Genomic DNA, 13,409 nt, shown 5'->3' on the forward strand with positions numbered 1-13,409 from the left:
AGATATGGAAGTTGCTTGTACGCCCTGTTGCGGCAGGGCCAGGCCCTGCCACCGGTGCTTCCCGAGAACTCCCCACTTGAGCCGGGCGTGATGATGTCAGATCCCACGCTGGTCGTGGAGGTGGATCCGCCTGTGGGCGACCGGTTGGGTTTCCTGCAAGGACGGATACTAAGAATCCTACGGCCTCTTCGTGATTTCCTTGAAAGCAGCCGCCCTCAAACAACAAACTTCAAGACGTCGTCAGGTGTGCACGATCTGGTGGACGGAAGCAGCTGCAACCCACCGATGCGGGTGGTCAAGATGCGCAAAAAGAAGAAGGCGGTGCGGATGCGCACTTGTGAGCATGGATCTGGGTGCCGTTGAACTGAGAGCAGCTGACAAGCCTTTGTTGCCCGCACACTGCAGCTGGGTGCAGGATGCCTGGACTGCGCTCCGGATGACTATTGGGTCGGTGGTCATCTTGGAGGCTTGGGGCCAAGAAAGGCAGGGAGAAGGAAGCTGCAGAGGTGTGGTGGCCGCCAGTGGAGCATCCGCTTGATTGTTCCCTCGTACTTCTTTTGTTCAACAGTCTTCGGGGTTTTCTCGAGTTGCACAGCTTTTCTGCAGCGATCCGCAGCCCCATTATTTTCAAGGGTTTGGACAGAGTGCCGTAAGCTATCACCTACCTCGTCTCCTGCACAACTTTCTCCGCACTGCATCTGCCCAATTCAAGACGGACAGTAGGGGTTATATCGCTCATGGTCGAATTCAATCCTTCAAAAACCCCAGCGCTAGCAAGGTAGTTTAATCCCTGGTCGCGGAGAGCGGGTGCAAGTCACTGTACAGATTATGCGCTCACCTCGGTGGGCTTAAGGTAGGGTGGGTTGGCCCGGTTTCCCTGGATATTCGAGGTTGTTTGTTGACTTTCCCCGAAATGTCAGCCCCAATTCAGATGGCATGCAGCATCCAATTGGCACCCCACACTCTCTGCTTGTGGTCCTGACCGGTGGATGCGTCTTCGATCAACCAAAAAAACTCATAACTTTCACATCATGTCGCATGGGACCACATTGTCCATTTCGAGGAGTGCAGCTTGCTAACTGGGTCCCTTCTCTTGTCACCCTTCAGGACCATGTCGCCGGCGAAGGAAGATGAACTACACCCCGCCGAACCACAAACACCACGGCGGACCTCGACTGCCAAACATGGCAATGCGACGACGCCAACAAATAAGCGGGCCCCTGCCCATGACCCTGCGACGCCCAAAAGCGCCCCCGCTACCGCCGGGAATGCCTCATCGCACAAGAAGAAGGCCGAGCCGAGCCTGCTAGGCGACTTCTTCCTCGGCCGCCCTTCACCGGCGCGCGTGGCGGCCCAGCGGGAGGCGATCAAGCAGCGCCGGAAAAGCATGGCGGCCGATGCGGCGAACGTTCGGGAGGAACTGCGCCAGGAGATGCGCGCCGCGGCGGTGCGGAGGCTTCAACATCCGGGAGGCGTGACGGACCGAGTAAAGGCGTGGCAGAAGGCGAATGCGACAGCTATGAAGCAGCTGGGAGGTGGGATACCGCATGCTGAGGATGTGGCGACCGAGCCGACCGAAGTCGCCGTCCACATAGCGCCCGAGAGCGTCACGGAGGAGGATCGGGTGCGCATCAAGATGCGGCAGAAACCGAAGAAGAAGAAAACCAAGGTCGAGAGGATTGAGGATAAGGAGAACCAGGACGGCGGAGGAGGTGAAGAGACGGAGCCGGAGAAACCGGTGGCGCCCAAACCAAACGCCGCATCCCGGGGACCGCCAGTAGTAGTCAAGCTGGCTCCAAAGAAGAGAATCGTGAGTGACGACAATTGGATGAAGCGCAGGAAAGGAAGAAGTCCACCTCGAGACAGCTCACCGAAACCGAAAGTCGAGCCAGCCCCGATGCCGCTACCCAAGGACTTCTTACAGAAAACAGCACGGAATCCGACCGTGCAAAGCAAAATCAAAGATTGGGCGCAGAGGGTGGAAATGCCCGAATCTAACAAGGCGCTCCCGGTAAAAGAATATCGGCACAGGAAGGCCGGCGCCACGGTCGCCGTCGAGGAAGACGCTCCTGAGTTAGTAGCATCAGCCCCTGAGATCAAAGCGTCGCCAAAACATCCAGTCGACGACGCCATTCGGGTGACTCCTGTGAGGAAGAAAGAGCAGCCAGACGACGGAATCCGGGTGCGGCCCATAGACACCAGCATTCTAGATGATGGAATTAGGGTTCGGCCGATTGACAGCCCGGCACCAAAGGACGACGGCATTAGAGTCCGTCCATGCCACCGCACGCCCGAAGAGGTAGCAGCCCGGCCTACATCGTCCAGGCTTACATCGGCTGAGCGGAGCTTCAGAGCACCAAGCCCAGCACGAGCTCAGCCTGGGGATGACGTGATCGAGGTCATCGAGGATCCCGAAACCGAGATCGAGACTCCCACGAAACGCAAGGCCTCTCGACGGCGTGCGAGGCGACAAAGCCGTAGCCCCAGTCCTGTTGTGCGGACGGTGGTCCCTGCTGGCGATCAGCACCCAAAATCCGAGACAGCGGGCCACATTCCTTCACAGCCTTGTTCCGATGACGAATCTGAGATGATCCCCCCCACTGTCCTAGGGGACAAGTCGTTGGCGGATATTCCGTTTGGGTATTCGGCTTTTAGTGAGCTTGACCTGCCTCTCGGTGCGGACGCACGGAACAGCGGCACAAAGAGACCGAAGACGCAGCGAAACCCCAGCTTCAAAGCGGTGCCCAAGGTGTTCAAGAAAGTTGTGATCGGCGCGAAGGACATCATTCAAGAGATGGCTGAACCCCCGCGGCTTGTTGTGGCTAATCAACCCCGAAACATAGAGGCATGGCTGAACGATACAGTTGATCCATTCGTGGACTCCGCCCCCAAGGAAGCAACCGCGGAGAGCCCCGTGCAGAGAGCACCAGTTCAGGAAAGGGCACCAACCCCTGAACTACAAGCGCCGGCCACGGTCAGCCAGAAGCAGCCGTCACCACAGCCAGCATCTGAAACGCGGCCGAGGGAGTCTGTCGCCTCCCCTCCGTCGAAACAGGCTGCTCCTCAAGATCAAGAGAACACGGATTCCCAACCAGAAGATAGTGATGCGACGCCCAAAAACACAAAATCTCCTGCTCATCCGTCGACTGGGCTGAGAAGGAGGCGGGCAACTAGGGTCGCTGCGTCTCCGGCGAAGTCGGGCGGCAGAAAGCCCTTCCGGGAGCTGTTGAGAGAAGCGTTCCGGGGCGAGTCTGTTGGCCATAAACTCCCGCCTACCGTTTACCCCAGCTGTGAGGCCGACAACGATGCAGACAGAGGTTATGAAGAGGATGACTATGAGTCGAGGGAAGGGCGTCGCCCCTCCTCAGAGCCGAGCAGAGGGCCTGCTTTATCAGACTACTCCTCTACATACTACGCATCCACTTACGACTCGAGCTTGTCCTCCGACCTCTCAAGCCAAGGGCATCCGCGCAGGAGACCACCCACAAACGGCGTTCATGAGCTCTCCACGATCGTATCGGAGGAATCCAGCAGCACGGTCGGCTCCGATGCACACGATGCACACTCCGATGTCTCTCAAACAACTGTCACCCAGACCACCGCGTTCACTAAGACTAGTGAAGTCTCAGGACAGAGAAGCCAGAAAACAAGCCTTAAACGTCGTCTCACCAAACACTCGGACCTTGTATCCGTGCTTTCCCTGCCTGATAATGGCCAGTTGGTCCCGCCGAGCCGGTCAAGAAGCATCAGGTCCTCACGCAGCCTCCACCGCAGGCCTAGCAGGGCGAACAAGAGCAGAGTGGATGATTTGCTCGATGAGTTCGCTGACGATGAGCATATTTACGGAAGGGAGTTGAAGGCTCTCGTCGATGGCGTCATTCCAGTCCTTCTGAGGGATGTCGTGAACGGTGATGCCAGGGATGCCAAGCCTGACACCACGGCCAAGTCAGTGGTCAACATGGGAATGGCACTCGAGAAGCTGAGGGACTATCATAAGCGGGTTCCCCTCTCAGATCTCTCCGACCTCCTCTTCTGGCTCAACGATGTCTCGCCGGTTTATGATCATTACCTGGATGTCTGGCGGCTTGGCTTCCAGGGGCTGATCATCAACCTTGCGCCAAGACATGGCCGGTTCGATGATGGTGACTCCCTTTTGAACGCACTTCCTCTGAATGAGGAGGGCGATATAGTTGGGGAGGACGGCGAAAGGGTGGATGTCGCATTCCTTCTCAAGCGACCTCTGATCAGGGTGAAGTGGATGGTCAAGTTTCTCAAAGTGAGTTCACGCCGCGAACTTTACTTCTAATTTGGCTTCTCTTGCTGACATTTAATCTTCAGGCGGCAGTGGCAGTCACAGAAGGTCAAGAAGCGGAGCGGCTTCTGTCAGTCTTCACGGGTCTTCAGGAGAAGGCCCGCAAGCGGCACCGAGAAGAATCCGCCCGCATGATGGATGAGGACGCCAACAACACGGACACCTCCCGATGTCGGGATCTTCGCAATCTCTCGCCCCTTGATGGTGTCATGATTAACAGCATACGCCAAGTCGCTGCGTTGGACGTCTTCTCCCTTGATTTGCGCCATTCAAGTGGGCAGCGACTGGAGTGCCAGGTTGAAATGATCTTCAGGGACAACCCGCCGGTCCCTGAAGACAAGGGCGATATCCTCATTCGCGAGATCGGAAACGGTGCCCGGTCATATCTGCTCTTCCCTCCGGTGCCAAGGCAGTACATTTCTTCCAGGCTCGGCGAGGATGATGATTCTTTGATCGTTATGATACGCGGTAGTCACAATGGGGAAGAGTGGTTCGAGCTTCTCACGCTATTCACGAACAACGATGAGCAGATCGATTACTGGCTGCGCGTCCTGGGGAGCCATCCGATGCCGCCCACTATCCCAAGAAAGCCGGCGAATATGACGCTGGAGACGGGGTCGCCGCGATCGGGTGGGACGGATGTTCCAGTTGGCGAGCGCAAACCAAGCAGTTCTAGCTTGGTATCTTCGGATACCAGGAGACCGAGGACGCCGTCCCGGTATCACACACGGCAGTATAATGGCATCTCGTCGCCGGAACCTTACGCCGATGTGTCTTCGGACAGGACTCCTAGCAGACATGACCATGCCCAAGACCGGTCTGAAGACGATGAGTGGTCGCCTTCATGGGAACATCCTTCTGGCAACAATCTCCCCAAGATCGTGAGACCGCCGCCCAACACAACCCCGTTTCGCGAGGACGGCGCCCCTCCTCCGCCCATTCACCGCACCCTTGGCCCCATAAGCCCTAACCTGCTGTCTCCTCCCGCGGAAGTTGGTCCACATGCCCGGATTAAGCGTCGAATGTCGTCTCCTCTGAAGCACGAGTATCATCCATCCGACATATCGTCTGACAGCTCCAGCGCCCTGAGCGATGATGATTCTGAGTCTTCCGACATGTCGAGCGACGATCTGGACGAAGACGAAGTACCCGAAACCATTCCGGGTTACAGCATCAAGGAACCTGAGGTTGCGCCAATCGAATCGATCGTTTCGGAAAACAGTATTACACCATCCAACTCGGCTTCACAAGTGGAACTCGGAGGCCAGGACGAGCCCAAGGCAAACGGACCAGTGCAGAAGTTCGCCGCAACCGTATCGTATTGGTCCAGCAGGAAAGGGATTTGGAGGGAAATCAATAGCGGCCAGCCCGCGTCCATCATCATCCACCCGGGCTGCCTGGAGGTGCACCACCTCGGCGAGCAGCACTACAATCGCCAAGCATACCCACTGCAGTCGTCGGGCACATCCGAAGTGGACAACAGCAACAAGGATGCTGGGACCATCGTGCCACTCGTGGTACTAATCCTGACTCCCGTGGTTATGATCCGCCGCAGTAACGCGTTGGATCTCGAGGTCCGCAGCCCGGCGTCCCCCGAAGCTCGGTTGAAGATTGAGGCAAGCATGTTCCGGTTCCGCTCGGCAACACCAATCGAGGCCAAGGACCTCTACGAGGCCGTTCACATCAGCCGTCTGAACAATGCTAGATACATCCAGCTCAGCGAAGAGGCACGTGTGAGGTCGTTCGGTCAGATGCAGGCCGCACCGGGTGACGGCAGCGCAGACGGCGACAGCTCCAGCCGCCGACGGAGCTGGTTTGGACGCAGGAACAGCTACCGGGCCTCCACCCGCGCGCCCAGCGTATCCCAGGGCAGCGTTTCCACCACCATCTCAGCAGGCAGCTTCCTCCGGCGCTTGATGGGCGGCGGCCACAACAACTCGTACAACATCGATGAGTCCACCGTCGACAAACAGCAACCCGGGCCCGGCGGCGGAAGTTTCTACACGTCTAGTTCCGGCTCGGGATCGGGCTCGGGCTCGTCCACCCCGCCGCGCAGCGCGTCCATCTCCCTCTCCAACTCAGGCAGCCACAGCCGATGGAGCTACGGCCTCGCCAAGCCCTTCTCGCCCGACCAACCGCTCGAGATCCGCTGCCATTTGAACGTCCAAAACAACCGATGGCTCGACAAGGGCGACTGCATCTTGCACATCAGCCGCCCGCCGCCAGGCGTACGTCAAGAGCTGCCCCTGTACCACGGCCTCGAGAAGCGCGTCATTGTCACGCACGCGACCAAGAAGACGGGCGACCGCCCGCTGATTCTGCTCGACGCCGTACTCGGGTCCAAGTGTTTTAGCCTGCTGGGCACCAAGGGGGTCATGTGTAGCGTGTGGGAGGAAGCCAGGGACGAGGAGGGCAATGTCGGGGTCGTTCCGAGGAGCGGGGCGGTCGGGGGGAAGGTGACCAAGTGGTGCTTCCAGTGCAAGAGCGTGCAGCAAGCGGCGTGCATCATGGGCATGCTTACGTCCGAGGTGCCGGGGTTGATGATGCGTTAGTTTGGGCCTCTGGGCCACTGGTCTTGCGAGGTTGAGGCTGAAGGATTTTGAGCATGGAAGAAGGGGGGGACAGTGGGAAGGACATTGCGACGATATGATGCATTGATCATGGCCCGACTTTTGGGTAGGATCTATTGCAAACCTGATGATCGTGGAGGACATGGATGGGGTTTGCTTACCAACTTGATTGTATCTTGCGTTTTGTTTCATGCGCATACCATATATACCCTGGGCGTCAATGACGATAGACTTTGCTTAATAATTCTGTTATATGTTCGCCTGTTTGCCTTCTTTTCCTGGGCTAGTGGACCTGGGGTAATCGTCACCACTTTGACTGAAAACTTGAGACTTTTGTGCTATTGTTTAAGTGCTCTCAATGAGAAGTGAGGTTGTCATAGTTGCTATTTGGGTTATGCAGGTACTGAGTAGGGAGATTGCCAATATTTTTCGTTAAAACAATAGTTTGGGGTGCTGAACAAGTACGGATTACGGAGTTATGCTAAAGTTATAATTGTAATCCGTACGTAATCAACCAATCATATATCATGTCTGTATGGAGTTCCTCTCTGATGCAACGACGCGTCTTTCCGTGCGCGATCATCCCTCTCCCTCTAAAGCAGGAAACCCTCGACCTCATCAATCGCTACCTTCATAGTTGACGACAAGCTCTACTTGATTACATTCTGGCATTCCCCAAAGCGTTTCGACAGACACGATTCGCACAACTCCAATCCCTTTTTGTTCAAAACTCAGCGCCGCCACTGAGCGCAAGCATTCTCGCCATGGCCGACTATAATTCCATGAAAGTCCCAGAGCTTAAGAAGTTACTTGCAGAGCGGGGCCTTCCTCACACCGGCAACAAGGCGGATCTCATTGCCCGTCTTACCGAGAACGACAAGCAGAAGGCGGCTGAGAGCGCGGAGTCGCAGGCCGGTGAGTATCCTATTCTTTGCTTGGCCGAAACGCCCCCAGGGCGCGGCAGCGGTGCGCAGTTGTTACGCTGGGTCCTTCTGTCGCGACAGCTTTCCATGAATGAACTCAACTTTCTTCTGAGCTGGCGATCGAATCCCTCATGGAGCATTGCGCGACGCGCATCCATCCAACCAAACTGGACCCTTCAATTGAAGCTGACCAAATGAAAACTGCCTTGCTAACTCTGCACTTTGTCGCTAGACTCCTCCAACCCGCCCGCCGAAGACGAGATTGACTACGAGGACGATGACCTGCCCGCTCCCGTAAGCGAAAAACCTGTGCCCGCTGCTCCTGCTCCCGCCGCCGAGAAGGCCGAGGACGCGCCTGCAGAGCCCAAAACAGACGCGGCAACAACCACCACGACCGAAGCACCTAAGGCCGCCGGTGGCGACAGCGACAGGTCAACCACGGAAGGTGCCGCCGCCACCACAACCGCCGCCGCCGCTGGAGAAGAAGCAGCGGCAGCAGCCAAATCAGCCTTCAGTCAGAACCTCGCGCCAACCAACCCGAAGACAGAAGCCGAGAAGCGCGCCGCACGCGCCGCCCGCTTCGGCGTCACGGCCGATGAGCAGTCCGAGGAGGCAAGGAAGGCCGCGCGCGCCGCGCGTTTCGGCGTGGCTAATGACCAGGTCTCGGCGCTGGACAGCGCGCTGCCGGATCGGCCTCGCAAGCGCGGTCGGGCTGCTGGGGAGGGCGAGGGTGCGGCCACTGCTGTTGCTGCCGGGACCAAGGAGGAGGATGGCGGCCGAGCTAGCAAGAGGAGCAATCGTGGTGCTGGTGCGGGGAGGAATCATCCTCAGCAGCAGCAGCAGAAGGGTGGAAGGGGTAAGCAGGGTGGGAGGAGGCAAGGTAGTGGTGGTGGGAGGGTGCAGAAGGGAGAGAGCAAGGGCAGCGGCGTCAGCAAGGGTCCTATCGACCCGGCGGAGAAGGCCAAGATGGAGGCGAGGGCAAAGAGGTTTGCTGCTGCTGCTCCTTCTTGAGGGAAGGTAGGCAGTTCATCTTTGGCGGATTTGCTCCTTGTTGGGTTACGGGTTTTCGCTGGTGACTTTGAGGTCTTCAGGGCGGCTGCGGATGAGCCTTCCAGCTGGCCAGTTACTCACCTCTCTGTTTCGCCCTTTGGGCCTGCCTTCCGTAGGATTTATTTGGCCTATCTCTCTTATGTCGTCGCGTTGTTCGATTTTATTTGCCGACTGATCAGTGCACAAGAACTTTTTGATGGGCGGAGGGTAGGGAGATAACCTAGGTGTATTCGGTCAAAAATAAGGGGGGAAGACGGGATTTTTACATATTGTAGCCATATCATACCCCGGGCCAGACTTGGAAGGGCTGAAGTGCTCTCTTTTTGATGGAACAAGGGGTAGGCAAAAAAGCGGAAATGAATTTAGGTGAAGAAATAATGATGTCTAGTGCGACGTGGTGGTCTGGCTTCTCTGTCTTGCTTGGTATATCTGTTGCCAATGTTTGCTTTTCCTATCTCAAGAGTGTGACAGGATGGTACAACCAGAGCAGGCAGGTCTGGAACGGCACTTGAACCCAGATTCCGCTTCCCACTGAAGACGCCGTGGTTGAGCGGAGATGAAAACAGACCGTGGATCTGATTCTACACGTTTCTTGCCGAGTTCACCTGCTTGTTGAGCAAGGGCAACATTAGCCTTCGACTTCGATCGGCATGATGATCAAGGAAGTCCATGTTGATGAGCTCGCCAAGGAGAACGCAGAACAGGTGGTATGGACTCTTCGGTCACATCCAGCTGTGATGGGTTTTCGCACAGAGCGACCCCAGAAAGCCGAGCTGCAGGACGAAGCGTACCATTACAGCCTCATCCCACTACTTGCAAGGGGACGGTGGCTGCTTTTGGCGGGGACCGCCTTTGGTTACGCTGACTGGACAACCCTGCAGCTGGACCGTGGACGCTGTAAGGGTGGGGTGTGGTGGTCTGTGTCTTGACTGGATTGGAGCACCGACACTGCATAACGGAGGTGAGGGGTTTGGCCGGCCACAGCAAATAACACGACTGTGTCAAGCCTCCTTGTCCATACGTGCCATTTCTGATCTTGATCCTCCGGACTACGAGGGGGTGGGTGTCATCAAGAATGCCAATAGGCCAAGGCATTCATCTCACCCAAAGAGTTGACTTGAACCATTCCTGCATGGAGCTGAGGTCACTGGATCTTTATTTCCTCAGTAAGCAAGTCATTAGGTCACAAGACAGATGCCAGGCCAATGACCCTCGGCTTGCCGTGTCTTACGGAGACCGGACACTGGGCGGCACGGTCCATGGGATAATCACCATACTGAACGGGACGGGGCGTCCGCTTACATCAATGACATGTACATGGTAAAGGCATGGATGATTTCCTGTGATGATTCGTGGGGACGGTTGCGGGCAAGGAATAGGGGTCGAGACAGAGTTCCCATTGATTCCGTTCCTTGACAGGGAAGGACCGGTTTTGAAACGCACGCATGAGGGCCGCCATATCTGGACAAGTCAGCAACGGCAAGGTAAGTTGGCAGAGAGAGCCAGGTCGGCTGAGCTCGTGAAGACCAGCTTGGTAGATTGTTGAGCATGAATAGGGAAGCAAAAGTTTTGTTGGAGCTACGGCACGCGACTATGCGTTGGTTGTTCGCCGTGGCAATACTACGCCAGCACACGCATTACCTTACTGGACGATTCTAACATAACGTTGCATGCAGAGTTGTTGTTGGAAAGCTGGATCAGACAAGCTGGTTGAGTGGTGATTGTTGGATGTTGTTGGGATGAACGCCAACCTTGAAGGAATATCGAGCCTCCAAATGCAAAGCGAGACGGCATGATCCAAACAAGTTAAACGTGAAGGAACGAATCGGATACCTATGATTTCTTGATGTTAGAACACCATCTCGCCATAGTTATCACAGTATGTTAAAAAGAAGTCAGATCCTGGCGGTCTTCTTCGTGCCCCGCCCCACCAATGAGACTGGCAAAGATTCCTTGTATGACAAGGGTATCATTCTGTCGCTCCGGGCTTGGCGGGAACGCGGGGCTTTTGACATGGATTTGGGATTGACGGCTTGTTGCAGACTTGAAGCCATGAACATCCGAACAGCGAGTGTCAAGAACACTGGAACTTCTGTTTGTACGTGAACCTACCACTTCAGTGATCTCTATCTCCAAATTGCTGTCAGGGCATGGCGCAATCGGCGCGCATCTCTACCTCACGATGGCAAAATTTGAAGAGGCAGCCATTGACGGTGGATCGTTTTAGTTGGGCCACGTCACCAGCCTCAGCGACTTCGAAGTCATTCACGACCGACCCCACGACCGATCCAACGACCCGGGCTGTGGCGGAGTATGCAGGTTGCCTTAAACGCACTGCGCTTGCCACAGTTTGGCGGCGACCCAACAAGCCGGTTCTGCAGGAATCCGGTCGATCGGTGTCGCTCACCGGCAGCACATCGCCCAGCTGCGACCATGCTCCTGCATATCCATCCCATAAATCCGCCTTGCCCTGTGCTCGACAGCATGCCAACTCATCGCTGTTCAGCTCCCACGGTGAAATCTTTCATTCTTCGACCGGTGATGACGACGACACATTCCAAGGACCTGCAGTAGCTCGTTCGTGTAGTTGGTAACCCCGCTTCGATTGGTGTGTAGCTCAACTTTTCCTACTCCCCAGCTCGTCGGTCGCCCTGTCGGAGCAAGCTCGGCAGCACACCCTCCCATTTGCACCTCAGCGTCGTCCTGCAGATGGTTCGCGTGTCTAAGTGAGACATGCATGCATGCAGCAAGATCATAGTGATCAGAAGATGGTGTCGAGCAGGTCCAAGGGCAAGAAGAGAACTTGCCGTGTCTCCATTATTATCTACGGAGTACGAAGGCTGAATTCAGTGTGAAAAGGAGCCGGTCAGGAAGGCCTTATTTAGCCCACTGGATAAACGGAGCACGTCAATTGGTCAGAAAATCAAATATGTTGACCAATGAGATAATGCCAATGACTTTAGCTGCTTTGCGCGGGGCAACAGTTGAATGGCTGGCAAATCACAACAATAGTCCCGGCGGCTTGTCAAGCACGTTGAGGTGGTGGTCGGTTGGGCGGGTTTACGGCATGGCGACACAAGCGAGAAGTTAACGCTCAGCAACACAAGCCGATACGATAGGTATTCATTTTATGTTGTGTATTTCCGAGAAGCCTGAGGACTTCAGTTCGTATCCGCGCAGGACAGGTCGCGAGGGCTCCTGATGTCAACAGGACTCTATTGTTATCGAACCAAAGCTGCCGAGAGAGAGAGACGGAGAGGATTGCTCGTAATAAGCCTTGATGCTGCAGTGGAGGTAGTGAACAGGTTCAGGGACAGAAGTATGTACAAATCCAATGATAAGCAGTTTCGGGCCCAGTGTGGCCATCCTTCCTGGAGGGGAATCTCCCAGTACTTGCGGGATCGCCGTCATGGATGAGCCGAAACCGCCACTACCAGGCTTTCAGGTCCATTGCCGGTCCAGTGTTGGACACGAAGCACGAGTTGCAAAAGGTCGATGGCAGCGAAAGGCCTTAAGGTATCATGTCAGTTTCCATTATGGCGCCTTACTGTTCACCTACCTTCACGTTTAGTACCTTGGGTTGTCACTCTCCAAGGAGCCGATGGATATTTTGACTTTGAGAATGTGGAAGCAGCGATGGCATGAAGCTCCGGAGGACGGGAGTTCGAACCCCGCAATGAGGCCCGCAATGAGGCCCGAGACACGCCCCGCTTGCGCCGTCCGAACTCCCGTCGGTGCCGCCCGAGCTCGGCATGAAGTGGCAAACGCTATATGCCTTCAGCGTTTGTTCGTATACATGTCGACCCTGGGTCACAACAACAGAGCGGAATCCACTATCAGAGTCCTTCCTCCGTTTGTTGGGTTTTCACCCGTTCCAATACCTTACCTTATACCTGAATTGCAGGACGGCCGACAATGGAGTCCGGAAATCACAGCGAAAGAGTGAATAGTCTCGTCACTTTGAGGGTGCCAAAAGCAGTTGTCCCGGGTGAGCCCAGGAATCGAGGTGTGCTGCCCAATGGTACCGCAAAATCCGCCTTCTCTGCCCTCATAGGGCATGTTCCTCATGCAGCATCCAGGGCTGTCGCGCGCATGGCGGCGCAGCTCCAGTAAACTGTTGGTGGAGAGTACCTTAGCCGCCCTGCAGGAAGCGACAGGACCTGAGGCTCAGGGCTTGTTCCCGGGCTCCACCGCGCTTGTCCCGTCTCCACTATAGACTTGCACCCCTTCGCTCCTGCCGTTGGTTGCCTCGAACCGTCCGCAGCTTTCCTGCATTGCACCTCATGGATCGCCTCGTCTGTCAGTGGCTTTCCGCCGCTGTCCTGCTTCCCGCATCGCATTTTCCGTGGGTGAGTCAGTGGATGGACCTGCATCTTCCCGCCCAATCGACCTGCGTCCCCCTGTCATGTTCTCTTGCACCAAGCCCACATGACTTTGCCTCGAACCTCGTCTGCTCTGGTCGCTGCTTGGCCACAGGCGAGCATTACTACGCCACTCATCTCGACTGTGGGAAGCAGATACAAGTGTACTTGCAAAATCTCCCTCGATCCTCCT

The 13,409-nt window shown here is 56.1% G+C and overlaps 3 protein-coding genes across 3 annotated transcripts; all 3 read left to right on the top strand.

The window, feature by feature from the left end:
• Positions 1 to 1,111: 1,111 nt before the first annotated feature.
• Positions 1,112 to 6,864, top strand: N657DRAFT_566802 (uncharacterized protein; the record flags this gene model as incomplete). The annotated part of the gene is made up of 2 exons (XM_062788454.1): positions 1,112 to 4,276; positions 4,339 to 6,864. 2 exons carry the CDS (start codon positions 1,112 to 1,114, stop codon positions 6,862 to 6,864), a joined length of 5,691 nt encoding a protein of 1,896 aa, XP_062651728.1.
• A 632-nt stretch (positions 6,865 to 7,496) lies between these two features.
• Positions 7,497 to 9,232, top strand: N657DRAFT_642030 (uncharacterized protein). Its single transcript, XM_062792264.1, has 2 exons — positions 7,497 to 7,797; positions 8,038 to 9,232. Exons 1-2 carry the CDS (start codon positions 7,647 to 7,649, stop codon positions 8,814 to 8,816), a joined length of 930 nt encoding a protein of 309 aa, XP_062651729.1. The 5' UTR covers positions 7,497 to 7,646; the 3' UTR covers positions 8,817 to 9,232.
• A 1,322-nt stretch (positions 9,233 to 10,554) lies between these two features.
• N657DRAFT_236316 (uncharacterized protein) lies at positions 10,555 to 11,812 on the top strand. Its single transcript, XM_062786353.1, has 3 exons — positions 10,555 to 10,953; positions 11,083 to 11,463; positions 11,603 to 11,812. Exons 1-2 carry the CDS (start codon positions 10,737 to 10,739, stop codon positions 11,427 to 11,429), a joined length of 564 nt encoding a protein of 187 aa, XP_062651730.1. The 5' UTR covers positions 10,555 to 10,736; the 3' UTR covers positions 11,430 to 11,463; positions 11,603 to 11,812.
• Positions 11,813 to 13,409: the final 1,597 nt, after the last annotated feature.

Source organism: Parathielavia appendiculata, assembly GCF_033297405.1.
Source record: "Parathielavia appendiculata strain CBS 731.68 unplaced genomic scaffold N657scaffold_2, whole genome shotgun sequence".
Lineage (NCBI taxonomy): Eukaryota > Fungi > Ascomycota > Sordariomycetes > Sordariales > Chaetomiaceae > Parathielavia > Parathielavia appendiculata.

Coding starts and splice junctions, on each gene's coding strand:
- N657DRAFT_236316 (XM_062786353.1), top strand. CDS start 10,737: ATGTTAAAAAGAAGTCAGATCCTGGCGGTCTTCTTCGTGCCCCGCCCC. Junction 10,954..11,082: donor GAACACTGGAACTTCTGTTT/GTACGTGAACCT, acceptor GGATCGTTTTAG/TTGGGCCACGTCACCAGCCT.
- N657DRAFT_642030 (XM_062792264.1), top strand. CDS start 7,647: ATGGCCGACTATAATTCCATGAAAGTCCCAGAGCTTAAGAAGTTACTT. Junction 7,798..8,037: donor GAGCGCGGAGTCGCAGGCCG/GTGAGTATCCTA, acceptor CTTTGTCGCTAG/ACTCCTCCAACCCGCCCGCC.